The 27765-nt window shown below is 40.0% G+C and overlaps 1 protein-coding gene across 4 annotated transcripts in view; it reads left to right on the top strand.

Annotated features, from left to right (window-relative positions):
* The window catches only part of Pcca (propionyl-CoA carboxylase subunit alpha), a 358388-nt gene that overhangs the window by 266565 nt on the left and 64058 nt on the right, over positions 1-27765 (top strand). For all 4 annotated transcript variants that reach the window (XM_046454817.2, XM_046454816.2, XM_046454818.2 and 1 more), the window contains exon 20: positions 10619-10717. In XM_046454817.2, coding sequence (XP_046310773.1) covers positions 10619-10717 — 99 coding nt within the window. The remainder of the gene's footprint in view (positions 1-10618; positions 10718-27765) is intronic.

Raw genomic sequence — 27765 nt, 5'->3', positions numbered from 1 at the left:
GGAGAGTTGTGAGAGCTCCAGCCTCACAAAGGTCCCGCCTCCTAACACCATCACCCTGGGCTTGGAGTTCTCAGCACATGAATTTTGAGAGAACACAGACATTCATTCCTTAGCACAAGGTAATAAAAGAAAAGACAAGGCAAAATTAAGAAATGGGGTCAGACTGATGGAAACCAAAGAGACATGAAAACTAAAATGTGTGGGCTGAAATTAGATCCCAGACCTACCTCAAAGGGAATTCTTGGGGTGATAGTGAAATTTGAGTAGGGTTTGTGAACAGATGGTAATATTGGTTGAGATCAGCTTCCTGATCTTGGTGCCTACTAGTATAAGGAGAGCGTCTTGTACTTTGGAACACAAGCTGAGGTGGTTAGGGACAGGCATCAGAAACCTGTTCTCACAGCCTGAGAAATAGCATAAGCTACCATGGGGTAGTGCCATAAGTTCATGTGTATTGGGAATTATTTTATAAAAACATAACCAAATAAAAAGAAATACTTTCCTGGAATATTCATTAGAATGATAAAAGGTTATTACACCATTTTCCTCTTCTCTGTTACCAGCAGTAAAGGATTCTGGCAACTCTTTTAACCTTCCTTACCTTATCAGTGACCTTATCAGGGAGGTTATGCCAGTGGTCTGCAGAGCTGAGAAGCTGCCCTAGACTCTGCAAGTGTGTGATTTCTTATGAACCTAATGGGCAGTTCAATTTTTAGCAGCATCTTCCTTAAGACATAATTGATACAGAACAAATGGCTGATTGCTAGCTCACCCACTAGGTGGATATGGTGAGTGGATCTTGGCCACCAATTCCTGCATCTCACTGTATCTGTCAAAATGGGACAATCCATGATAAAAAATGAAAAAGGAAGACATTTTATTGTTCCTGCTTATGAAGCATTCAGTTATTGAACCTGTAATCTATGAGAAATTTTAAGGACATAAATATATTTTAATTCTTTTGGCAGTGAATTTGCTGGTTTAAAATAAAACATAAAACAATCAAATATATGTTATTATAATTATAAAGTCAAAAGATAACAAATATCTTGGTACATATGTCACCAAGAAAAGAATACAAACCTGCTAGCAAATCTTTAGAAGATGGAAGCATAGAAAATGGAGTATCAAACATATTTGTTGTTGGCCAGGAAAAATGGGCTATTAGGGGAAACCGTGAGTGTCTGCAAATAGCATAAGGCTTGACTCTGACGGATAACATAAGTCAGCAAGACTGGTAAGAAATAGCACGTTGTAGCTGCAGTGTATGGGAATTTAGGAAGAGGAAAGACTTACACACCCTGGTGACCATCCTGTAGGTCCTGTAGCCTTCCACAGTAATGTGTGTATTCTGGGAACTGAACTATCAGTTTAAGTAGTAGGATTTTTTTTGAGGCGGGTGTTGGTGGGGGCAGGAAGGGAGTCATCTATGATAGTGAAATGCATATGAAAAGCAAAAAAGATGCTAATAGGAATCAGATGAATTGAAGAGGATAAACAATGGAGGATGTATTGAGGAAGAATAAGGAAAAAAATAGAAGAAAAAGCAAAAAGTAGTTTGTTCATTTTGTTTTTGTGGTGCTGGGGATGGAACCCAGGGTCTTGCACATAGTAGGCAAGCACTGTACCACTGAAAACACCACCAACCCAGGATATGTTTAAAAGAGGGGGGAAATAGCTTGGGAATAATCTCTGTGGGATGATGGAAGAGTACATGGTGCCACTAGAACTACAGTGGCACAACTAGCATTTGTTGAGGGTTATTTTGTGGTAGGTGCGGTTCTAATTTCTCGACTTATGCCTCACAACCCTGTGTAAACATGCATTTTACGTATAAGGAAATGAGGGAGCTCATCATTCCTGGATAATGATGATGATGAAGATGATGATGATGAGGAGGAGGAGGAAGAGGAGGAAGAGGAGGAGGAGGTTTCAGCCGGGGCCTTTTGATGTGGAAATCAACCCTGGGCAGGACACAGGACTCTACCACTACCCGGCAGCAGAGCTTCACCTGCCCCTTCCATTCACTCATCTACCTGGAGTTATTCACTAAGCTGCTGCAATTTACAGTGCGATGTGCGGAGAATGACCTTGTCACACCAATCCAAAAGAAACTCCTTCCATAATTAAACTGTGGGCAAAATAATTCAGGATATTTTCTTAACCCCTAAGACTGAAATTAAAGTTGTTACTGATCAATTAATGAGGCGATAATTAAACACAAACTAGACAACCTGGCTGATTGTAGATCAGTACCTAAAATTTGTTTTTTTTTTTCCAATTCACATCATATGAGATGTATTTAATTACATTTATAACACATGCACATTTAATATAATCCTTTGTGACAGATTTACGGGTCTTCACTATCATTGTATCTGATTCCTTTTGTCATTATTACACGTATTTTTGGGGAGAGACATAGGACTGTTTCCAAGGCAATAGTGATAAGAACAAACTTATGGGAGACTGTTGTCTCTTTTTGTTTTCATAAAATAGTCATCTCATTTCTTTCTAGAAGATCACAAGAGGTATTATAATTATATTTTAGGATAATATTTTACTTTAAAAATTTATTTATTTTTATGTAGTGCTGAGGATTGAACCCCAAATGGTAGGTTTTCTTTACCCTGCTCTTCTATTTTAGGATAATATTTTAATAAATAGAAGAGCAGGATAAAGAAAATCTACCATTTTGTGTTATATTAAGATATAAAATTGTGTTATGTAGTTAATATTGAAATGCTCAGAATCATCCATTATGGTAACAGCATAAAAATGCCATGTGTTTTCATGCTTTCCCTAAGAAATAAATGTCGAGGAGCTGGGGTTGTGGCTCAGTGGTAGAGCACTTTCCTAGCATGTGTGAGGCACTGGGTTTGATTCTCAGCACCACATATAAATAAATGAAAAATAAAGGTTCATCAACAACTAAAAAAAGATTTTAAGAAAAGGGGCTGGGTTGTGGCTCAGTGGTAGAGTGCTCACCTAGCACGTGCTAGGTGCTGGATTTGATCCTCAGCACCACATTACAAATAAATAAATTAATTAAATAAAAAAATGTTGAAGCAAGTAATAGCATAATTAACACATTTATTAAATGATAGGAAAATTATGCATTTCTTATTGTCAGCATCTTAATTTGTGCTTCACAAATCAACTAGCAGTTTATGTACAATTCAGTAAACTAGAAATGTTAGATGGTGTTCATGTCCCAGGTTACTGACTGCATGATGCACATATTTTTTTGTCCGTGGGCCTGAGGATATACCTCATTGAATACCGTCATTTTGTTAGCAGTAGGTGAGATAAGAACCAGTAAACAGCTCTCTCCCTGATAGTCTTTTGGAGTAGGACTCTGCAGTGAGCCTCTCCTACATGCTAACACTGTGTCTTAGGGCTAAGATTACTTTTGATGCTTTGGCTTTAATTTTTTTTATGAATTTAAGAGTGTTGTAAGATGGTTGCTCCTGCAAATGGCTCCTACTATGTGGCTCTCTAATTTCTTTCTGTGTAAAGTAGGGGAGGAGAGGATTGAGTTGGAGTATGTTACTTTGAGGACCCTTTCTGGCCTAAGAGTCAAGTCTGGAAGATGCCCTTTTTTCCTTTTGTGTGTATGTGTGTAGTACAATCATTTTAAAGATATACTCTGAAAGCCAGTTACAGGGGCAGGGATTAGCTATTCCTTTCTGAAATAGTTACAGCTTGATTCACGAGTCTGTTTTTTATCCTTCATTTTGTTTTCAGAAATGGAAGCAAGATATGTGGTTATGGTGGAATACCTGAATTTTTAATCTAAGATCAAACACTGTGCAATGCTAATCTTCTTAACATTTGATTACAAATTAAAAAAAAAGAATTTAGAATTTGCCTGTTACAAAAAAGAAGGCATGTGGTGAATCAAAACGCTTTTACAGTCCATATCTTCCCAGAGTTTTATTATTTTTGGAAAAAAAATTGGCAAGTACTTTGTTTTGTAAGTTTTATATTCCTAATGTTGAATAAAAATGTTCGATTTTTTAACAGGTGCCCACTGTAATAGAAACTGTAATATTTTTACTGTGTCATGAGGTATCTCTGAGGAAGTGCCTTTTTTGTTGTTGTTTTTTAGGTAAAGGATGTAAGTAATCTCTCTCAAATGTCAAATTAATTTAGGGCGTGTACTTTCTTTTCCCCTTCTGGTGACGTAGATAGGAAAATCAGATGTTCCAAACAACTCATGGAAAATGTTCCACATCAGCATCATCAGTACTAGAAATACAGTCAGATGCTCTTCGTGGCATGCAGGCTTACAGGGAGATTTTTTAATGTGGAAAAACGCCTTCTTGAAATTGGAAAGAAATCGTGTTTGAATTGTTGTTTTAAATGTCATAAATATTCTTATTTTGATTACCTTTCAACAAAACCTATTTCTGTGATCAGGCTGGGGAACGTTTTCAGAAAATAGAGGGTATAGGGATGAATTCCAGTAATCCCACCCATCCGAGCCTTCTGGTCCATTCACGTTCATAATGTCAGTGCTTTACACGAGCATGACGTCTTAAATGACTGCAGAAAGTAAGCCGCTGGTGTCCTTGTGCTGGGGACTGCTGTTCAAGTCCTGTCTTGGAGTTTGTGCTTCTCAGCAGCAGGCCGCATCCCCTTCTGCTCATTCTCACGTTGGCTTTGGTCCCCTGTATCTTGGGTTTTGTAAATGACCACTCTTGTGCTTATGAGAAATTATCCTGGCTCTCATGGTGAGATGGGCAGGATCTCTGCAGGAGACAGGTGTGCAGCAGTGGTCCCATGAGATGATGTGGTCCCCGGGATTGGGCAGAGGTGGTGAGGTGCGATGGAGAGAGGTCTTCAGGGCATTTGAGGGCCTCCCCAGTCCTCTGTTAGTCCCCAAATCTATGTCTTCCCTTGCTACTATGCCCTCTGTATTGTCTCCTTTGTGACCTTTAGAGTCCCATGTATTCACCCTTTTCTGGAAGTTCTACTAAATCCTTGCCTTTACCAAAATCTTGTGGTAGTTTCTCTCTCAAACTCTGCACCTCAGAAATGTCCAGTGGATTCAATTGTGACTCCTGGTGTCACTCTAGACCATGGTTCCTGTCTCTCATAAACCTTGTCTTCTTTGAAACTCATTTCACAACTTCATCATCTCACCTTCTTCTTGGCAACTTTGGGTTCCTGCCCTTGCACCTCTCTCTTCGTGCAGTTGAAGATTAGCAACCAGTGTGTGGTCAATCTCTCTGCCGCTATGCAACCTGTATTTTCTCTCCATCCCTGGACATCATTCTTATTCCTATCTCCTTTGTCCAGTTTAGATCCCCTGGCCTGTAATTACATCATTCACTCACAAGTGCCCCTGGCTTCCTCAGCCCTTCCCTCTTCCATCAGTTCCCCGTGTAGTTGAGTCAGCCTCACTTTCTCTGTGTCTAAGGCCACGTACCTGGGCATTGCTGGAGGACTTCATATGGCCCGGTGTCCTTCCTTGGCTGGTGATTTTCCTGTTCTCTGGTAAGCTTTCTCTGCTTCCTTCTCCTCGGTGACCTCCATCTTTGTGCTGTTGTCACACTTCCCACTTTCCTTCCAAATGTCCTTCTCCTCCACAGTACCGGTGCTACACTGAGCACCATCCTTTTTATTTTTGTTTGGTCTAATTCATCTCAAGCTGTAGCCGGAATGACTTTTCAAAGTATCACGTGGAGGGCTGGGGTGCAGCTCAGTGCTAGGGCACTTGTGTGTCCTGGGCATGTACGTGTGTGTTTGCAATGTGGGTGGGTTGTGCTGCAGTTGGAACCTTCAGTCCCCATTGCTGACCGCTGTCACCTTTGTCTTCTGGGTTCCTGGCACACTGGTGTGTCAAATCAGCTAGTTCTCTTACTCCATGGTTTCTTGTTTCATTTTGCTTCCTCCCCTCCCCGTGACATTCCTTCTGGAATATCCCTACCCATCCGCTACCACTAGCACACTTACCACATTCCTGCCACCGTTTGGTCTTAGCTTAAAGGTCACCTTCTCAGAGAGGCTTTCCTTCTGGCTGAGAAGTGGAGAATACCAAAAATCAAGATGATTGATGGTCTTGTAGAATGTGTGTTTAGTAGCCAAACTGTAGAAGGTTGTGGGGAAGGTATGTAGTAAGAAGGTAGGTGCTGAGCTTGTTCTAGAACCTGTCAGAGAAAAGGAGAGACCTAGGTGAGTAGTTAGGAAGTCCTGTCTAGGTTTCAAAGCAGAGAGGACATAGCCAGTGTAGACCAAAAGTCAGAAATTCATTAAAAGGAACAAATTAAGAGGCAGAAGAGGTGTATGATGTGGGGAAAGACCATGAATGATATACAAGAAAATGAGAGGAGTCACATCTGACTATAATTTCAGTTAAAAAAGAGAAGGTCATCTGATAAGAATGTGGCTCAGTTTTAGTATAATAGTTAATAAAAGTTTGATGCACATAAATGCTAGGCCTGTTTAAGGATGTAACATAACATCTTTAGGTCAGTGTTTCTAGATGGAGGTATTGTGTCTTTTGAGTGTCCTTAAAATATATGGAGTCTTTACACAATTGAGAGTATTCTAGTGTTTTCACAGCGCTGAAACATTTCAGCAATGTCTGCCTTGGAGGGTGGGTGGTTATGTCGTTTGGCACTTCACTTTTGGTCTGTTTTTCTTTTCATCCCTACATTGAATTTGATTTCATTTCTAGCTTCTATTGTCTTTTAAGTAAAGGATCATAAAATTTCATGCCCAAATGGAGGTGCTTGATCAAAACAAAAATTCCTTTCAATATTGGAAATAGCTCTATCAGGAATAACTGTCAGAAGACATCTGAGACAGAAGGGCTTCGTAACCACAGAAGCACAGAGTTTAGACCCAGCAGAGACCTTGGACACTTTTTCAGAAGAGGAAAAGACATTGTCTGAAACACATTGTAAAATTGGGTGTGGTAGATGAAATTGGTGCATCTACAGGCAGAGAAACTGAAAAGAGCATCACCCAGTTAACCAAAAGGCTGTTTTAAGAAAACTGCCACTTTTATTGCATGCCTACAGTGAAAGGTCTATCATGTACTAAAGAGGACATAGCTAATTCTCACTTTAAAGTGAACTTTAAATATATATAATACTCTCATCCAGGACAAAATTTTAAAGTACCACAGGATTCATAGTGAAAAGCAAGCCTCTCTTCCATCTCTCTTCCTCAGCCACTCTGTTCTGCTTACTCATTTGTTCAGGGATTTTCTATGTATTAAAAAACACACATACACACAAATGAGCTGCTGGGTACTCCTATAATCCCAATGACTAGGGAGACTGAGACAAGACAATCACAAATTCAAGGCCAGCCTGAGTAACTTAGCAAGACCCTGTCTCAAAATTAAAATATTAAAATGACTGGAGATTTAGAGTAGTGGTAAAGTGCCCTGGGTTCAAGTCCCAGTACCAAAACCAACTATAACCAGCCAAACAACAACAAGCAGACAAAAATCACCACATATACATTGCTATTTTTTTCCTTAACAAATGACGGTATATTGCATATATTATTCTGTATTTATCTTGGGGATAGTTTTGCATCAGTACCTATAGAGATGCCTTCTTTTTAAAGAAAAGGTCCTCTACGTTCTTACATGCCACAGAATGTCTATTTATATCATACAGTTTAAGGAAACCTTGGCTGGGTATAAAATGACGGGACATCATTTCCTCTTGTCGGTGTTTAGACCACATTCTCCATAATTTTCTGTATCAGTTGCTCTGGGGTAATTAGGCTGACCCGATTTGTTTTTACTTTCTTGTAATTTCTTATTTATGCCTAAATATATAATTTTTTCTTTAGTCCTAAAATCCACAAATGTCATCAGTCTATAAATTCAGGGTTTTATTTATTTTGAAAGTCTTATCATATTTTTGACTTTTACACTTATTCTTTAAGTACTTTTTTGAAGGAGATGGTTGTATTTTCTTTGTGTCCCCTGTCCTCTTCCTGTGCATCTATTGTCTTTGCTATAACTTGCCTTTATAATGTTGGTCCTTTCGGTTTTTGTCTTATATAATTTTTCAATGTCTTGTATGTCTTTTTAGTCACATTCTATTTTTGGTTGCTTCTTAATGTGGCTTTTATCTCTATAATGTTATTTTTCTCTTCTTTTTTTTTTTTCTGAGTTCTACCAGCTTGATTTTCATTTCCTTCTGTTGTTGTATAATCTCTTCTTTGAACCTTTGTTTTTCTTCTTGAGCTTTTTTTTCCCTTGTTTTAAAGAGGGGTCACATTTCCTATGGTTGCCTTTGAGACTTTGGAGAATTATTTATCTGATCTCTTCCTGTGTTTCTTTGAGCGACTCTTCTTGTGTTATATGCTTTTTAATTTACCTTTTTTTCCTCATAATTTTTCCCCCAAAATTGTACTCTGAGACCCCGTGTTGGTTGTTTTCTGATTAGGGTTTGTGTTGTGGTGGGGGAGGCTGGCTGAGAGCTGGGACAGCCGGGCACGTCACCCTTGTCACCCCTCACCAGCGCTACTTACTCATTTCCCACTAGTAGTTGGCATTGGGAAGTCGGGTGGTGTTCTTTAAGGAGCATTTCAGGGCGACCGTAATGACATGCCACCTTTACCTCCACCTGCTCTCTTCCGTCACCCTGGCCTAGAGGGCTGGATGTGAACAGGAGGGACGGCTCAGGAATAAGCATTGTCTCCTTCAGTCTGCACCCACCTTCCCATGCTGTCTGACTGTGGTTCAAGCAGGTGGTCTCTGCCTCCGCTCTGCCTTATCCTAGGTCACCCATTTAGTAACAGCACCTGTGCAATCTTTGTATCTCTTGGTTGGATCTATGTGTCTTGGGGATCTGATTCCCAGTAGCTGGAGGCCTGACGAGGCACCTGGCAGCTCTTAGCACATTTCCTTTCCTTGTTAAATTTTCACAGATGTGTTTCATAGTTTATGATTTGGGATTGTTTCAGTTATATAGTGAAATTACAGTTTGGACTCATTAATTATTAGGTGTACTAGGAAATGTGGTTTCTGAATATTTCCATCTCCTGCAGCCTTTCTTACACGCCCTCTACTGTTATAGGGGAAGGGGAAGAAAACTCACATACAGACAGACCTGGCCTCCGTGTTTAAACACCGTCTTTCGGGTAACATGGTGTTTCAGGCAGGCCTCTTGCTCGTCCCCGGCTTCTGTCAGTGTGGGCCTGGGAGCATGTGAGGGGGCTTTTGGAAATGGTAGGGTGGCCTCGTGATGAGGACAGTGGGGAGGACAGCTCGACTCAGCACTGTTCTTTAGTCCTGCAGAGAGCCTGTTGTAGTGAGGCACGTGCTCCTTGGGCTGTTTGGGCCTGAAGGCATTGAAGGGGCCTTTGCTGCCCTTAGTCGCTGCTCTTGGCCTGCAGTCATGGAGTCACCTCTACCTTGTGGACATCGTCCTGACCCAGACCTTCAGTGTCTTCTCACTAAGGCCTAGAAACTTCTGAATTCCGGGCCTGACATACTCAGGTGCACAGTCCAGCTACTTCCTCCTCCGTCAGGGCCGTGCCATCGCCCCCACACGTCTCAGCAGCGCTGTGATACTGAGTGCTGGGCTCCCGGAAGCCTCAGCCTCCCCTAGACTGTGTCCTCAAGCTCGGAAGTTGGTAGGGTTCCTGATACTGGCGAAAATGTTTTCCCTAGTCTTCTTCCCTGCCATCCTCTACCTGTTCCCAAGGGTCCAACAGGAAACAGTGAGGACTCTCATATCTGGTTTTTAAGAGAAGAAATGGGAGGTAGTTTTTAGGGATCATATATCTTGGGTCTGCTCCAGGTTTATTTTGAAACTTGAGCAAACATTAAATATCCCTTTGTTGTCTACGGTAGACTTAAAATAATAATGCTATTTGTTTTTTTGCCTCTCATACTAATGAGTTAGGAAATAGTCATCGGTGAGTGGAAAGAAAAACCTTTTAGTATTTGTTATTTTAAGTTAGCTTTTATTTGTTTCTTTACAATTGCTTTTATGCTATTTATTTGGAAATTAATTTTTTTTCTCTTAAGAGTGTCTCTGCTTTGCAAGATTACGAGTCTTTTTCTTTCTTTGCATTGTCATGAATGAAGACTTGATAAAACTAGTCATTTATGATTGATAAAAGTATGATAGAACTTTGCAAAGTTTGAATGATCTTTGGATATTCAACTCCAAAGAATTTTGCCTAATTAAAGTCTGTTTAATTAAGATAACAATGCGTAGTCCTTCATTAAAATTACCACAGAAAAAGTTCTTCCTGGTCCTTGGAGAGGATATTATATGCAAGCCCTGTTGCGTGGGTTGCAGAATGTCACTGGAATTTATATGCATTACTTGTCTAATTGCAGTAAATGTGGCGTGTCCAGATAGGTTTCGAGTTAGATGGCTGTTTGTTACCTACTGGAAATTGCTTGAAGCCTCAGTACCAGAGGCAGCTGTTCGTAGGTCCTTCACCTCTCCCCAGAGATCGCTCGGAAGACTATGTGGTTGGACCCTGTCTTTCATGGCTGGAGCAGTAAACATGACAGGTTGTTGGGGAGCCATCTGTTTAAAATGGCTTCTGCTTTGTATGCAGCAGTGAACTTGAGATCAGTTTTCTGTCTTTCTTCATATAACAGTCTTATTTGGTGTCACAACAGGTGGAAGTTGATGGCTCGAAACTAAATGTGACCAGTACGTGGAACTTGGCTTCGCCCTTATTGTCTGTCAACGTTGATGGCACTCAGAGGACTGTGCAGGTGAGTGTTCTGACGATTTGCTCAGAAGCCTTCCTCACATTCAAGATCCTTGTCGGTACCCGTGTGGCTAGTGCTCACAGACATAGCGAGGAAAGCTGTTTTGTATTCATCTTACACTTTATATGCTTGAAAACATTTTTTTTTTATTTTAGAGGCTCTATAGTTATATCTTAATCTGAGAAATTAATATTTTTTTCAGGCGATCTCAGAAGGTTAGTGTGTTATATTTTGTTAAATAAAGAATCAGCAGTTTTCTTTGCTGTTGTGGGTTTTTAGTTGTAAAATGTGGCTGACATGCATCATTATCTTCCTTATCTATCCATTGGAATTTTACAGTATAAGATTAAAAGAAAAACGAGCTGTATAGGTTGACATCCTATAGCACATGACTTTCTAACCTTTCTTTCCCCCCAGATATAAAATGTTTTGCATTGAGGAGATGCCTTGAAACTTAGAGTTGAAAGAATGCTCTTTGTAATCGGTGACCTCTATTTTAAAGTGGGAAACTATGGAAAGAGATTCTGCCCAAATCCCCCCAAACACATGGAAAATGTGGTTATCATGTGAATCACAAATCCCATAGCGCTGAATGCTGATTCTTTAACTTGATTTTACAGAGAAAACTAATGTTTAAAACTTAGAGAAATGAAGAGCGTTAGAGGTAAAAACTGATTCATATCTACCTCCAGTAAAGACTGCAGGCAGAGGATTCAATTCACAGTAATATATGATGACTGAACTGATTTCCCAGCCAGACTCAGTTGGCGTATTCTCTCTGTGGTTTTAAGAAACCTTCAACTCTCGCTACTGAGCCCTCCCTAGACTCTGACTTGAGTTTTGATGACTTGTCCCTGTGTAACGTTTTCTCTCATACTTTCTTCCATATTCTAACTCCCTGTCTTATTTCATTTTCCAACTCCGTGTAAATGTAAATCATGAGATGAAACTCTTTCAGACACTTGAAAGAAATATCGCTACATAATTTCACGTCACTTCAATCCATTTATTATTGTGTCTTCAAAAATATGGTTTGTTGTACTTTTTTGGGTTCAGCAGAATGTTTTCTGCAGCGAATGTTCTGGTTCCAGCGGTCATGTGTTTTGGCACACAGGGGGACCTGTTGGTGGTGAGAGGAAAGAGGCAGAGTCTTTTCCGAGCGATCTGTCCCCTGTTGCTCCTAGCGCTCCCCACCTGGACTTGGCAGACCCTCGACTCCATGGCCCTTTCACATGGAGGATAGACGGCCGGATGTGTGTTCAGAATAATCACCAGAAATATCTCCTGATGATGCTCAGCCAATCTCTCTCCAGTCTTGTCAGTCCTTTGCTGTGGAGAGCATGACCACACCTGAGATGAATGGCCCCTTGAAGGCAGATCCGTTGGCTCTTGGAAGAGGTCATTACATCCAGTCAGTGCACTCTAATTGGAAGGAAATAAACTTGTGCAGAGAAGTAGATGGCGTATTAGAAAAATGTCACTTACCTTAAAAAAAGGTGAGGAAAGATTTTCCATACGGGAGGGAATTTTGTCTACTTTCTGTGGATCTTAGCATTCAGTTCTGACTTTCCAAAATATAACGTGGCTCCTGCAAAATTAACGTAGCCATAGTAATCATAAATAAAGCATAATGCTTACGGTGTGTCAGATACAAGCAACGTAAGTAGGTTAACTCCTTTAGTCTTCACGACTGTATGAAGTAGATACTGTTGTTTATATTTTTATCAACGAGGCCACTGAGCATCAGAGAAACTAAGTAACTTGTTCAAGGTCACACAGCTAGTGAGAGATAGAGTCAGGATTTAAACCCCAGCAGTCTTTCTGTGGGGTCCTTGCTAGGGTGAACTAAGTAACTTCCCTATAGACACACAGCTAGGCAGAAGCTGAGCAGAAATTTACCCCTGGCAGGTGACCCCAGAGTATGTGCATTTCATCATTATGCTGTAGCAGTTTTTGATTTTTCCTACTGGAGTTCAAATAATAATTTACCTTGCATTCATGCTGTAAACTAGTAAGCTCAAGCTTTGATGTGCTACAGAATCAACTTGAAGACTCACTGAAACTCAGATGTTGGACCCACCCATAGCATTCACTCTGAGTTAGTAGGTGGTGTGAGCTAACTCTGCAATCTAATAAGCCTCTAGGTGCTGCTGGTCTGGGGACCACAGTTTGAGAACCACTGCTTTCAACCTTTGCAATCAGAATAAAGTGGGAGGCATGAGCTGATGACTTAAGGAGGAGCCAGGTCACACAAGGCCTTCTTTTTTTAAAAAAAATATTTTTTAGTTGTAGTAGATACGATACCTTTATTTGTTTGTTTGTTTATTTATTTTTATGTGGTATGGGCCTCACATGTGCTGGGCGAGTGCTCTACTGCCGAGCCACAACCCCAGCCCAAGGCCTTCTTAATTCCACAGTTTGGGCTCTGCCTTATTACAGGCCAAGGGGGAGCCAAGGGGGAGCCAAGGCAGAGTCTTCAGTAAGGAGGTGACGGTGTAACAGAACGGTAGCTCACAGGGAGCTCTGGGGGTTGTTGTGTGTGGGAGAGTAGACTGGAGGAGGCTGAGGCTGTGATTGGAGGCAGAGGGGGAGAAGTCAACAGGAATTAGAGAAAGGGAGGTGAGGAATCATTCTCAGCAGCAGTTAAGGGGGACAGCGGGAGGAGCTGGTGGCTTTGCAGGCTCCTTTGTCAGTTTCTCTCTGCCTGCCCGTAGGCATGGGAACGTCTCACAGGGTTAGTCCTGCTTCTCTCTGTCCTGTCTTCCTGAGCTGCGTGGTTCTTAGAGCTCAGCTCAGCACTCACTCACAGAGCGTTCTGAGATGTTACCTGTGTTTGTATTTCTCTCTGCACTTGTTCATGGTATATTCTGAGACCAACAGGATGGATATTCCCGCAGATATTTTTCAAGTGGTTTGACAAAGTTACTGCTGGATATTTGTGCATTCATACAAATTCTTAACTACAAAATTTTTGTATACAAAATTATATGTATTGCATCTATATAAAAGCTAAAGAATAATAGTATGAAAACCCGTTACACACTCTCGATATAAAAAAGCCAATGTTGCTAATGCTCTTGGTAATGTATGGTGCCTCTATGATGAAATACCCTTTCCTTGTGCGCTAACAGTAACTGCCATTGTAATTAGGACATTTTCATATGCAGTAAAAGTGTGAACAATGTTTTGTTTAGCTTTTCATGATTTCAGCTCTGCGTGTTTGATCCCTGTCTGTCTTCATTCTTCTGTGGGTTGCCTGACTGTCAGGCACTGTGCTGGTGAGACTGGTCTCTGTTGATACATGTAGCTTTGGTCTATTAATTTCTGTGCTCTGTGTTTGTGATAGTCAGCATTCATCACTGTAACAAAACACCTGAGATAATTAACTTAGAATAAGTTTATTTTGGCTCACAGTTTTGGATGTTCCAGTCCATGATTGGACAGACCCTTTGCTCTGGGCCTCTGAGGGCACACTGGGTGGCATTCCCAGGGAGCACATGGTAATGCAACAGCTAAGCTCATAGCTAAGCCACAGAAGAAGAGGAAGAGAGACCAGGGTCCCACAGTCCCCTTTAGTGACATGCCCCACTGATCTCCCACTAGGCTCCACTTCCAAGTCCTACCCACTCCTAGTAGCACCACCTTGGGGACCAAGCCTTTAACACATGAGCTTCTGGGGATACTCAGTGTCCAAATTATATTAACTTACAATAATCTATTTGTTTATTCCCCTCTAAATAGACATAAGTGTTATTTTCATTATTTCATTGCCACAAATGGTGCTTCTATCAAACATTCCTGTTGAAATAAGGGTTTCTCTAGGGGGTGTGGCTGCAGAACATCTTAATCTCACACACCAGTACTGCATGTGCTTCCCTATGTGGCTGCACCAAAGTAAATGCCCACCAAAATAGTGGTGCTAATGGCACTGATAACACGACTAGCAGCTGGCCTCATTCTGCGCTCACCATGTCGGCCTCTGATTGCTCCAGGTTCTTCATATTTACTAGTTTATTTTATCCCCACAGCGACCTGATAAAGTATGCACTAGTGGAATCCTGTTTGCATTTGGGGAAATAGAGGCTTGTAGGGGTTAACTTGCCTGCCCAAGGCATTCTCCTAGTGAATGGAAGAACCAGAATTTAAATCCAGGAATTTGTACCCTTAATAATTTTACTTTATATTCAAGTGAACTCTTAGTGTTCCCAGACTACTAAGATTTCTCCTGACTGAGGAGAAACTTTAAATTGAGGTATAATTTTTAATTGAGGTATATCAATTTAAAATGCAGAGAGTAATGCTGAACTCCAGGGTCTTGATGTAGACTCTCTGGTCACTGAACACATCCCGGAGAACAAAGCACTGGGGGCGTGCCACCACACTTACAGAGCTTGTGGTCAGACTAACCCACACTTGCGCTCCCCTGCCACAGCGAGAGGGTCCTCACTGACTAGGAACAATGACCAGGAACAATTTGTTCCAGAAGAAGAGGTCACACAGGAGAAAAGATATCCCAGAAGCCACTAAAGAAAAAAAATTTGTGGCACAGGAATAAATTCAGCATAACATAAATATAAATAAAAGTTGGTTTTTTTTTTAAAGAAGCATATTTAGGAAAAAAATCTTTGTATACATGGGAGTAGAAATACATATTTAAATAAACATAAACATAAAATGCCTGAAGCATAAAGAAAAAGAATGAAATCAACGATATTAAATCTCTGCCTTAAAACTTTACCTGGATAACCAAAGACTTAAAGACCCAAGTCCCACACTGGCAGAAGCGATCTGGAATACATAACTAAACAAAGGATCAGGGTCCACAACACACAAAGAACCTCTACTCATCAATAAGCAAATCATCCAGTTTCAAAAATTGGACAAAAAGTCATGAACAGGCATTTTACAGAAGAAAAAACAGGACTGCTAATAAATATATTTCAAAAACACTCATCATGGAAAATATTCTTTGAGGTTACAATGAGATACCATTTAAACTCCTCAGCCAGGAGAAATCTTAGTAGTCTGGGAACACCAAGAGTTCACTTGACTATAAAGCAAAATTATTAAGGGTAAAAATTCCTGGACTTAAATTCTTTCAGGGTGAGGTAAAGAGGAACCTGGCAAGGAGAGTTGATTTGAGCAAAGAGTCGCAATCTGGCATTTGTTTTCTGGCAGATGTTGGAAGCTGGGTGGTGGCTCCCAGGGTGCTTTTGTGGATTTGGGGATTCGTTAGAACACTTAGTGCACACCATGTCTCTTCTGATTGCCTTCTGAGCTGAGTGTAGATGTTCTCATTAGTCAGGGTCCTGCTGCATAATCCACATCTGGGCCACAGAAAGTAGTTATGAATCCTTGCTTCCTTAAACTGAGGTCCAGAGTGAAAGTACAAACTTCTGTCATTGCTCTGACACCAACTAGGGATCGATTGATGGTCTTCCTTAGAATCCCTCAGACCACAGGAGACACATGGAAATGAGATTCTCATCAAGTCCCTTTCACTTATGGTGTTCAAACTCACATTCTTAGCTTAACAGTCTGTCTCTTACGTCCTCTGGAGGTACGAGATGGGCAGCTGCTGTTGCCTAGGTAGCTTCGCCTAGCATCTTTCCCAAGGGTGCATGGACGCTTAACACCTATTTCATTTTATTGCTAAATCCCTGTTATTACATGAAAATGGCACTCAATTTTATTATCTGGTTAGATGATGAAGTATTTGGGAGGCAGCCTGTGTTTTTGTGACAATTAGCTCCTTATTCATCCAATCAGATTGCACTGTCCATGCACTTTCCTGGTTTTCATTGGTAAATATTACTCATGACTTTCTTTAAAAATAAATTGTATTTTGCCAGTACCATCATTTGGATCATGAGTTTCATAGGTTACTAGCTTCCTTTAGTTGGTCTAAATTAGATATTTCGAGTTGACTTTGAATTCCTACTGCCTTCCTGAGTTCCTGGCATGTATAAAGGCTCAATAATGAATGAATAGGTGGGCAGGTAAATGGACAGTAGCCTGGCATTTTAGAATTTCAGAAATAAATATCTTACCTGGCACAGTGGCTCATACCTGTAATCCAAGCAGCTTGGGAGGCTGAGGCAGGAGGATTGAAAGTTCTAAAAATCAAAGTCAGCCTCAGCATTTAGCAAGGCTCTAATCAACTTGTGAGACCCTGTCTCAAAATAAAAAGTAAAAAGGGCTGGGGATGTGGCTCAGTGATTAGGTGCCCTGGGTTCAATCCTGAGCATCAAAACAAACAAACAAGCAAACAAAAAAAACTTTCTAAAAAGCTGATGTATCAATTTTATTTAATTCTTAATCTTTCTACATTTGCAGAATTCATATTTGTTAGATAGGGAGTTGGTGGTGTCCTTCAGAAGCAGATTCACTGTGGTTTCTGTGAGAAAAAGACTATCAAGAAGGCTCCTGAGGACCCACCCACAGGCGCCTTGCTTATCGAGCAGTCCTTGGCCTATATTTGCTCTGGGTAATCTTGCTGTGATTTTGTACGTTTGGTATCCTGTAAGCCTCCTGTGTTTGGTTTTCCAAACCATTCTTCATGCTTGGGAAATTTTCTGATATTATCTCATTGAAGAGATTGTGCATTCCTTTGGTTTGAAACTCTGTGCCTTCCTCTATCCCAATAACTCTTAGATTTGGTCTTTGGATGCTGTCCCATAATTCTTGGATGCTCTGTTCATGGTTTCTTATTATCTTCACCATGTGATCAAGTTTATTTTCCAGATTGTATACTTTGTCTTCATTATCTAACTTCTTTCTTCCAAGTGATCTAGTCTGTTGCTTATGCCTTCTATTGAGATTTTTATTTGATTTATTGTATCCTTCATTACAAGAATTTCTGTTTTTTTTTCAGAGTGTCTCTCTCTCTCTCTCTCTCTCTCTCTCTCTCTCTCTCTCTCTCTCTCTCTCTCTCAGTAATCTTTTGTTTCCTGTATTTGCTCTCTTATCTCATTGTTGTAGTGAACAATTTTTGCCTGAATTTGCTCATTTAGAACATTCTTTAATTCACAGATCACTTTAATCATGAACCTTCTGAACTCCTTCTCTGACACTTATCAACTTCTCTGTCCATAGGTTCTGTTATCATAGTGTCCTGGTTTGTTTGGGGCACTTTCCTCCCTTGTTTTTTCATGTTGTCTATGTGCCTTCCTGTCTTGCAGTGTGGACCTTAGATATTACAGTTTCTTCCCTATATTCTTGTAGTACCCGTGTAGATTGTCTATACCTCAACTTGTTGTTGGGCTTCCAGACTCTGCTGGTGTCCCTCAATGTGTGTTATTGCATCCTGGACCTGGTCCTGAGCAAGTTGGTGTGGACAGATCTGAGCCAGGCCTGGACTCCCGCGGTAGTCTGCTGGTCGGAAGGGCTGATCCTGCGCCAGAGGCTAGGCTGTGGCAGGTGTCTGTCCCACAGGTGGAAGGGTTGACTGGGCCTACTGTGAGCCTGGATCGGGCGCGCCCTGCTGTGGGCAGTCTGGGCTGGGTCTCAGCTCCTGTGGTAGTCTGCTGGTCGCAAGATAAAAATGTTTTAAAAGAGGCTGGAGATGTAATGGCCCTGGGTTGAATCTTCAGTACTGCAAAAAAAATAAAAAATAATAATAATAATGATAATTTTACATATGTACTTATATTTTGTGTATATAAATAATGTATATACATGGTATGTATATAAATAACATAAGATACATACTATTTTATATATATTATTTACATATTTTGTGTGTGTGTGTGTGTGTGTGTTGCTAGTGCTAGAACCCAGGACCTCCCATGTATTAGTCAAGTACTCTACTGCCGCTGAGCTACATATTCAGGCCTACTAATATATTCTTTTTAACCCATTATACACAGAATGTTATTTCAACATGAAACAATACAAAATGTCACTAATGTGACACCAGAAACAACCCAACTGTGTGGCATGCCTGCAACACTATCATGTCTTAAACAGTGGAATGATTCAAGTCCTACCAAAATAATGAGTTGTCTTTAACAGAAAAACTCATTATATTGCTTCACTGTTTAAATTAAAATTTAAAAATTATTAAAATTAAATATAATTGAAATTCTTCCATCCCGCCGGTCACATTTCAGGTCGTCAGTAGCCACACTTGGCTACTGATTTGGTATGAGTTTGAACAACTCATAAGCCAAGCTCTTTGTAAATCAGAGTATTTTAGATGGAAAAGCAGTGATTCCCTCCACCCCCCAGTGTTCCCCCATATGTCAACCACAGTTTTGGTATTTTTCATTTAAAAATAAATTAGAACAATGAACTGAGGAATAATGAATAAATTCATTTTAAACAGAAGATAAATTTATCATCTTGTTGTCAGATTTTCCTAATTTTAAATTTAGAACCATAACAAAAGTTAGAGCTATTTTTAAAAAGTGGAATGATTTCCTGCCTGTAGTATATAAGCAAAGTGACCAAAGGAAACAAAATATTTTACATATATACTTATATGTAAAATATGAGTGTATGCTGTGTCCTCTCCGTGTTGAGCTCTCTCTGTTTTCTCCACCACCCTAGAACCTTTGTAGTGAGGAACTTGCTGGATCAGTAGAACTTTTAAAAATTATTACTGTGATCAAGCTCTGAGATTCCTGTAAAGTCATTTTTTTAAAAAAACATTGAAAGAGACTCTTCAGTTTTACTTTGAGCACTCAAATAGTTCTGCATTTCTCATACAATGTCGTTTGTCTGCTGGGATGGAACATATTGTTTCTGTTGGCATTTTACGGACTACATTTTCACTGCCTACGCTCACGTTGTTGGAACATTTGCAAGCAGAGCCCACTAACTGCTATTGGCCTGTTTCTTTGTGCGGCATGATTTCTTCTATCCACCTGCTCACAGCAGGTTGTCTTCAGGCCCCAAGAGTAGCTAAACACTTTGGAAAATATCTGGAGATCCTGCTAAGGCCTAATAATTTCTGCATTTGTCTGATGTGGAGCTATTCATGGTATACATTTGAAGACTTTTTTCTTTTTCTTTCTCATATTCTTGCTTAAATGTTTTCAAGAGAAGATAAATTTATTATAAATAACAGTACAGAGCTGAGTGCAGCTCTATGCATTCTATATTGAATAGGTCATTGATATTCAACTAAGTGGAACTAATTTTCCATGTTTAAGCAGACAAATTTGGAATAGTGTCACAGGAATCTCATGCTATTTACTGCAGAATACCAGATTAAATGGATGACTTGTGAATTGATTGGAGTATTAAATAGATTATATAACATGATAACTTAAAATACTTAGTGGGCTACGTAATGTAGAATATAACCAAGCACATGAATATGATGGAGAAGATGGCACAGGTCTGCAGACTGTGTACACTCTGGGATGTATTTACAAATGTTTGTCCAAACAGAATCTGAATTGATTTTTGAAATTTAACCTTTTGTTTTGGAGGAAAATAAATTGTTAATTTTTATATCCACTTAGAGTTTAAAATAAGTTATTTTCTTTTCAGTAGTTTAGATTAAAATGAAATATTTCCACAATGTTTAAAGGTAAACTTTAGTTTCAATCCTAGTAAGGATGCTAAACTTTAGTTTCAATCCTAGTAAGGATGCTATATTTTTGAAGGGGGGTACCAGGGATTGAACTCAGGGGTGCTCTACCACTGAGCTACTTCCTCAGCCCTTTCTATTTTTTATTTTGAGACAGGATCTTGCCAAGTTACAGAGGCTGGCCAGGAACTTGAAATTCTCCTGCCTCAGCCTCCTCAGTAGCTCGGATTACAGGTGTACACCACCCATTCCTGGCTGAAATAATAATGATTATTATTAGTAGTAAGTGTTTATTATTATTATTGCTGTGGGACTGAACTATACCTCCAACCCTGAAAATTAATATTTTAATTAGAAAACTAAATGAAGGGACTTACCTTTCTGCCTAAACTTTGCCAATCCACAAACATGCTCACACGTGCATGCATGCACGCACACACACACACACACACAAAGTGAATTTGGAATAAGTGTTTTCCATGTTTTAAAGATGTTTCTTCTCACAACCACCACCTCTTAGAAGTAATTAGCTATTATTTTGTACTATATGTATGTGATTACTGTAGAGTCATCAAATGTAACATGAAACCATCTATTTAGGTTGTGTAGGATATATAAATATATAACTTAGAATAAGTAGAGGTTAGTATTTTTTTCTAAAGAAGGAGGAAATGAAAGAGTAATTATTAACCATCTCCTTTTTACAGTCCTGAAAACATCAATTACAGTTACACATCTTAGAAAGCAGCTCGCCAGAAGAGCAGAAATGACCCTTTTCATTCTGCTTAAAAAATGTAATCACAATCTAACAGCTGAGATGTATGTACAGCTGTAGTTTAAAATATTAATTTTGAGGCAGGCCTACCTGCCTTCAGACTGTGGTCCTCCGAGCTGAACCGTCACCTTGGTCTTTCCTGGCACATACTTCACGATTGGGAGTTGCTTGTAAAATGTTAACAGAGCGGGGGGGGGGGGGGGATGTCCTTCTGGAAGCCACCACCCCCCCCCCCGCCGCCCACACACACACATGCACCTACTTTTTTCTCCTCTGCTGTTAATAGAAAATTATATTTTAGTGGCTGCTAGAGGAAGAGGATTTTGAATAGAATGAACATTGATTATAGTAAACATGGAAAATAATACGAGCAGCTGCACTGGGGACTGGTAAGACAAATCCCGTGGTCATGGCCTTTGACGAATATTATCAATTTGGGAATCGGTGGGGGAGGAAGAAAGCGATCCTTTTCTCCCTTTTACTGCTCAGTGACATTACTTTTAAATGTTAAATTTCCTCTGATTTCATTATTGAAGATACTTTTTTGAGCATTTGATTTGTTTTGTGACTGTTTTGACTTTGTTGAGTAAGTTGCTTATATTGTATGAATTTCATTCTAACAAATGTTGAAACCATTTTTTTCTAAAATTTACTTTTCTTTAAAGAAATAAAAAGCACATTTTGTAAATGTTGGAGCAGACTATCAAAATAAGAAAAGAAGGAAATTTTTATCTGGCTATGAAGTGCCATTTAAAATAGAAAAAGGGGTAGAATATTTGGAGAAAATATTTTAACAAGGGTGGAATCTGTTTTAATAAGGTGGAATAGAAGTCTTAATTTGGACTAATACTTTTGCTCTTGGCTTATCAAGTGGTCAGTTCATGTTTGTTTTGGCATGCATCCAACTCATTTTTGTACATATTGAGTACTTGGTTTTTTTGTGGATTCTAAAAGCTAATTGTCTTAATCCTTCAGTGTGGGAAAAGCAAATGTTCCTTTTAGAAATGTTCCTTTTAGAAAGAGAATTAAATTCCCTTTTCTAGTTAAGTTTCATTCCCTCTCTTCCTTAGTTCCATTTGCCAAGATATGTCAGACTTTGGTACCTCCCTGTCTTCCTTCTCTGCAAGTAGTAGTCATAAGGTGAAAAACAAGACTGTGGTCCTTCTATTTGTAATTGTGGCCTGCCTTGAATGGAGTGCAAAGTTAGGTGGAACTTACTGGTACTTTATCTATGGATACACACTCAATGATAAAACTTTTGTTTTTCATATGACAATCTAAATTTTAAAATCTATTTTCATATTAATTATTGTGAACTACTAATGTTTGCCTGGGAATGAGTCCAGCCCTCCTAGGGCAAGGAAAAGCCACGTCGGCATTGTCTTGGTGTGACTCGGGCAGCCTTCTGGGCATTGCAGATAAAGCCGGAGCAAGTGACACAGGAAACCTGTAAGCACAGAACGCAGGCAATCTTAGTAAGACCCCGGAGGCTGGAGTAAGACCACTGGATAGGATAATGCATAGAAAGTGAGACAGGGCCCAGAGGCAGTCCCCTCTGCATAGCCAACACCGAGCTGAGACCAATGAGGAGAAGGAGAAAACCTTGCCAACGTCTGGTAGATGAAAGGTAGAAAGAATGTGGGGAGGAGAGCAGGGGAGGATGGGCGAGGACCGGGCCGTGAGCTAGGGCCCTTGTAAGCCAGAGTTAGGGTCCTACTCTTTGCCATTATGAAGCTTTTAGAGGGTTGTGCATAGGAGATGGAGAGATTGATAGGACGTGACTCCAGATCACTGCTGAGGAGGACGGGCAGCTAGCTGGGCCTGATGATGGAGACAGAGATCATCCATTTGTCTGGTGCAGGCCTTGGTGGGAGGCCCCAGGGGCTTAGACCAGAAGACAACTGCCAGCCCACACCACCTGCTTCTGTGGACTCATGAGTTGAGTGGTTATTACATTTTTAAGTGGTTGGGACGGGGAATAATGTTTCATGGCTTATAAAAGTTATGTGAGATTCAACACTCAGATGGTAGCAGTGGAAATTCAACAAAACATAGTTTTGTTGGAGCAGAGCCATGCCGGTTCCTTTGCACGTGTCTGGGCGCTCTTGCAGCAGTTGCTGTGAGTAGAGGTGGAGTGCAGGGTGTGCCCTGCTCACAGCCCTGTAGGGCCTGGCACAGGTGAAGCTACTGTGATCCTTTGAGCTCGACCAAGATGAAAATTTTGCTGAACAAGAAGAACCACCCTCAACCACCGTTACCAAACACTGAATGGCTTTGAAATCGCTTATGCTGCAGTTTAACGAATTCAACCTACACTGCAAGATGAAACTGCTTAGTGTAAAACTTGTACTGACAACAACTAGTGCTTGAATCACAATAATAGCAAGCTGCTTTGAAAAAGTCTTTAATATCTTTATTTTAGTCGACAGGTACTAATTGTTCTTACCTGCGAGGTATGGTGTGACATTTCAGCACATGTCTCCGTTGTGTAGCAATCAACTCAGGATATTTAGGTTATCCATTGTCGCAGACACTCATCATTTCTTTTTGAGAAGCTCAAAAATGATAAGTGTCAGGCTTCTTTTTACACTTCCTGGGCTGTCAAAACATTTAATACAAGAAGCTAATTACAGTTTCAGCAGCATTTTTCCAAACCTCAATGCAAGGGCAAAGGGGATTTCTGTATTTTAATCCATTTAGCTGAACAGTTGAGGAGCTTCTGCTTGCCCTTCCTTGGAAGTGATTAAACTGCAGTGTAAAATAAGCTGAACGGCACAGATCAGGGAAAATGTCTAACAGTTCTGTAAATGCCTGCCACGTAGTGGATCTGCTCTGGTGGAATCATGTGCTTGTGGATTGAAGTCAGGCTTTGGCAATCCCTCTGTGTGGGAAAAGACATTGTCAAAGATAAAATACATAAACCCCACTGCAGATCAGCAGTTATAGGCAAACATTTGCATTTGATTTTGATGATAAGGAACATCAAGCCCTATACTGGACAAACCTTTGTCCTGAAAATAAAAGAATTCCATTCTCCTTATTAGTGAACCAGTATTACAGAAAGTTGTGCTCAGCTACATTTTGAATTTTATATTTAAAAAGCTATGGAAATTTGTTTTCTCACATTGTAAGTAGCCACATAATATCCACAAATTGTGCATCTGGGCTCATAGAACCTAAAATGTTTACTGTATGGCCCATCACAGAAAAAGTTTCCTGACCTCTAAATTACATCAAGATGGTAGCAGTGGAGATAGGAAGGGGACTAATGTGACATGTATTTTTGGTGGAGGGCAGAGAAGATTGGCAATGGATTTGCCAATTAGATACTGGGTAAGATACGGGGTAAGAAGGAAGTTAAAGAATGGAGTGTGAGGCTGGGTGTGGTGATGCACACCTGTAATCCCAGCTGCCTAGGAGGCTGAGGCAAGAGGGTCACAAGTTTGAGGCCAGCCTCAAAAACTTAGGGAGTCATTGTCTCAAAGTTTAAAAAAAAAAAAGAAAAAGAAAGGGCTGGGGATGTGGCTCAGTGGTTAAGTGCCCCTGGATTCAATGCCCAGTTACCACCCACCTAAAATATGGACTGTGCCCTGTGGCTCTTCTTTCTGACCTAGGCTGCCAAGGACAGAAAATTTAACCACTACTGGGGAAAGTCCGTGGCTGGTAGTAATGGGGTGCTGTCACAGGGTATTTCCTCACTACTCTGAACCCCAGGAATGTGGTGGCAGGCATGTTCATTGATCACCTGTCCACAGTCCAGACCGTTGTGCACTACCCCTTTCCCTGATTTCTTAGCAGCTACACCTGTACTTCTCCCCAGCCAAATGTCTATGTTAGATGATCAAAGGATATGTAACTTATTTTTATTTTTCATAGTATGTAAAAACTAAAGAATTTTGGTGAAGATTGCTCTTAGGTTTTTATTTCTACAGCTTTGATGGGGTATTGCTGGCATTGAGGAGAAAGTGTAAGAATTGATCCTTGACCTTGAAAACCTCTCCATCTGGGGCTGGGGCTATAGCTCAGTTGGTAGAGCACTTGCCTCGCACATGTGAGGCACTGGGTTCAATTCTCAGCACCACATAAAAATGAAATGAAGATATTGTGTCCATCTACTATAAAAAAACATTTTTAAAAAACCACTCTCCATCTAATTGACCATCAAGTGTAAGGCACTGTGTAGATACTGCATCCACACAGGCAGAGGAGGGGTGTGAGTCCTGTGCAGCACCAGTGCAGGCAGGTTGCTCTAACCTTCCTGTGTGCTGGGTCCCTCGTCTGTAAAACAAAACGGAGATCATCTTTGGGTTCAGGTGCTCTTCAAGCCCCAACCATCAGAGTTGCTTACCTCTCAGGTTTCCAGCGGTTTTGCTCGGTCTCTGACTCCTCTCTGTCCCCACTCTTCAATCTTGCCATTGTCTTTCTACAACATAGACCTGCCACGCCCCAGCTCTTAAGAATAAGAACTTTGTCAACAATGAGCTGCCCTGGACAAAGACAGACCTGGCTGCTGGCTCGGGCTGAGGCTCAGTGGTAGAGCACTTGCCTAGCATGTGTGAGGCCCTGGGTTCCATCCTCAGGACCACATAAAAAAATTAACAAGTAAAATAAACTTTTTAAAAAGAGAGAGAGAGCGACCTGGCTGTGTATGTCCTTGACTGTTTTCTTTCTTGTCATTTCCATTCTTCAGCCAACCTTCTCTCTGCCCACACTGAGCTCCTCAGCTTTCCTTAAATATACTGTACTTGTTTTTAATCTGAAATTGGCATAAATGGTTCCATTAGCACAAAAGTTTCTCTGTTACTTCCTGTTTGAGAATACCTGCTCATTTCAGAAAAATAATTTTTATTGCCAAAAATGTATCTATTTATCACTCAAAAATGTTATATTTAAGAATGTGGACTTTACAGAATAGCTAAATCAAGCTAACTAAGATATATACTAAGATATATATTACCTCACATACTGATTGTTTTTTTTTTTTTTTTTTTGGTCAGAACATTTAAAATTTTTCTTGCTATCTTCAGTAGTATAATACATTGTCACCAACTGTATCTACTGTATCTACCATGTTGTAAAATGGACCTTTTGAACTAACTGAAATTTTATATCCTTTGACCATTAACTCTCCGCCTCTGGTAACCAACCTCTATTTTCTACTACTATTTATTTATTTTCATTTCAGCACTTGAACCCTGGGGGTACTTAACCAATGAGCCACATCACCACCCCTTTTAATTTTTCATTGTTAGGGTCTCACCAAGTTTCTTAGGGCTTTACTAAGTTGCTGAGGCTGGCTTTGAATTTGCGATCCTCTTGCCTCAATCTCCTGAGCTGCTGAGATTATGGGTGTGTACCACACATCTGGGTTTTTTCCTGGTTTAGACCCAGGGCCTCTCCCACGCTAGGCAGCACTTTACCATGAGCCACATCACACTCTCTTCTTCTATGAGTTCAATTGTTTTAGATTTCACATGGAAATGAGATCCTCAGTATTTATCTTATTTCACTTACCATACTGTCTTCCAACATCATCTTTATTGTTACAAAGGACAAGTGATTTTCTTATTTTTTAAGACAAAATAGTATTCTATCGTGTATATTACAGAATTTTTTAATTCATCCATTGGTGATCTTGACTGTTATGAATAATGCTTAAATGAACCATGAGAGTACAAATATCTCTTCAACATACTGATTTCAATTCCTTTGAATATAAAACCAGTAGTAGGATTGCTGGATCATAAGGTAGTCCTATTTTTAATTTTTCAAGAAACTCTATTCTGTGTTCTGAATGGTTGTAATTCTGTTCATTTTTTTTAATACCAGCTCTAATATTTATCCACAAATCTTCTTTAACTCTTCAGGCATTTAGTTGGTCTTTTACCCCACAGTACCTTGTACATCTTGTACAGTGGATTCATCATACTGAATTATACTTATTTAAAGTTGTGCTGTCTTTTCCTTAGTCTCCTAGAAGGCTAGCCAGCAGTGCTACACATGGTGGTCCATGGGTTGATGGGCAGTGAGAATGAGGACTATAGAAGAAGCCCCAGTATCAGATCTAGGCTTCCACTCAGGTCTTCATTGAACCTTTCACTGAACACTGAGGAAATAATTTATTTTATTCCATTCTGTGTTCTTTTTGTCACTTTTTGCCTTTATTCACTTATCCATGTCCATTTAAAAGGAAAAACAGGTAAGTGAAAAAGAAAAAGATCAACTAAATTTCCCAGAAATTAATTGTTTTACGTACATTATTTATTCTAGAATTTTCTATAATATATGGAGTTTCTTTATGAGACTTATTCTAACAAACTGATTAGTTCTTTCTTTTTGCACTTTGAAATATACTACAGGTTTAGCATCTCTAATTTGAAATTCAAAACCTTTTTGAGTGCTGTTTTTGGGGATTAGGAGTGTTCAACCAGGATACTCTATGCAAATATTCCAAAGTCCAAAAAAAGCAAAAACCCCCAACTCAGAAACATTTCTGGTCTCAGGCATTTTGGATAAGGGATATTCTACCTGTGTGAACATGTTTTGCATCTTTAAAATTTTTAGATGTCTTTGTGGATATACCGTAATTTATGTCATGACTCCTTTTGCTAGTCCTTGAGATTACCCAACATTTTTCAGTTCTATGAACTACAGGGAGATACCATATTTGTAGACTTATTTTTGTGCCTATCCATAATTTTTTTTCCTTAGTATTAATTCTTAGAAGTGAACTAAAAG

The sequence above is a fragment of the Marmota monax genome, unplaced genomic scaffold, assembly GCF_021218885.2.
Source record: "Marmota monax isolate L192 unplaced genomic scaffold, Marmota_monax_Labrador192_F-V1.1 WCK01_AAM20220418_F8-fsc00026, whole genome shotgun sequence".
Lineage (NCBI taxonomy): Eukaryota > Metazoa > Chordata > Mammalia > Rodentia > Sciuridae > Marmota > Marmota monax.
Note: the sequence above shows the minus strand (reverse complement) of the source record. Positions and strands in the feature narration are given on the sequence as shown.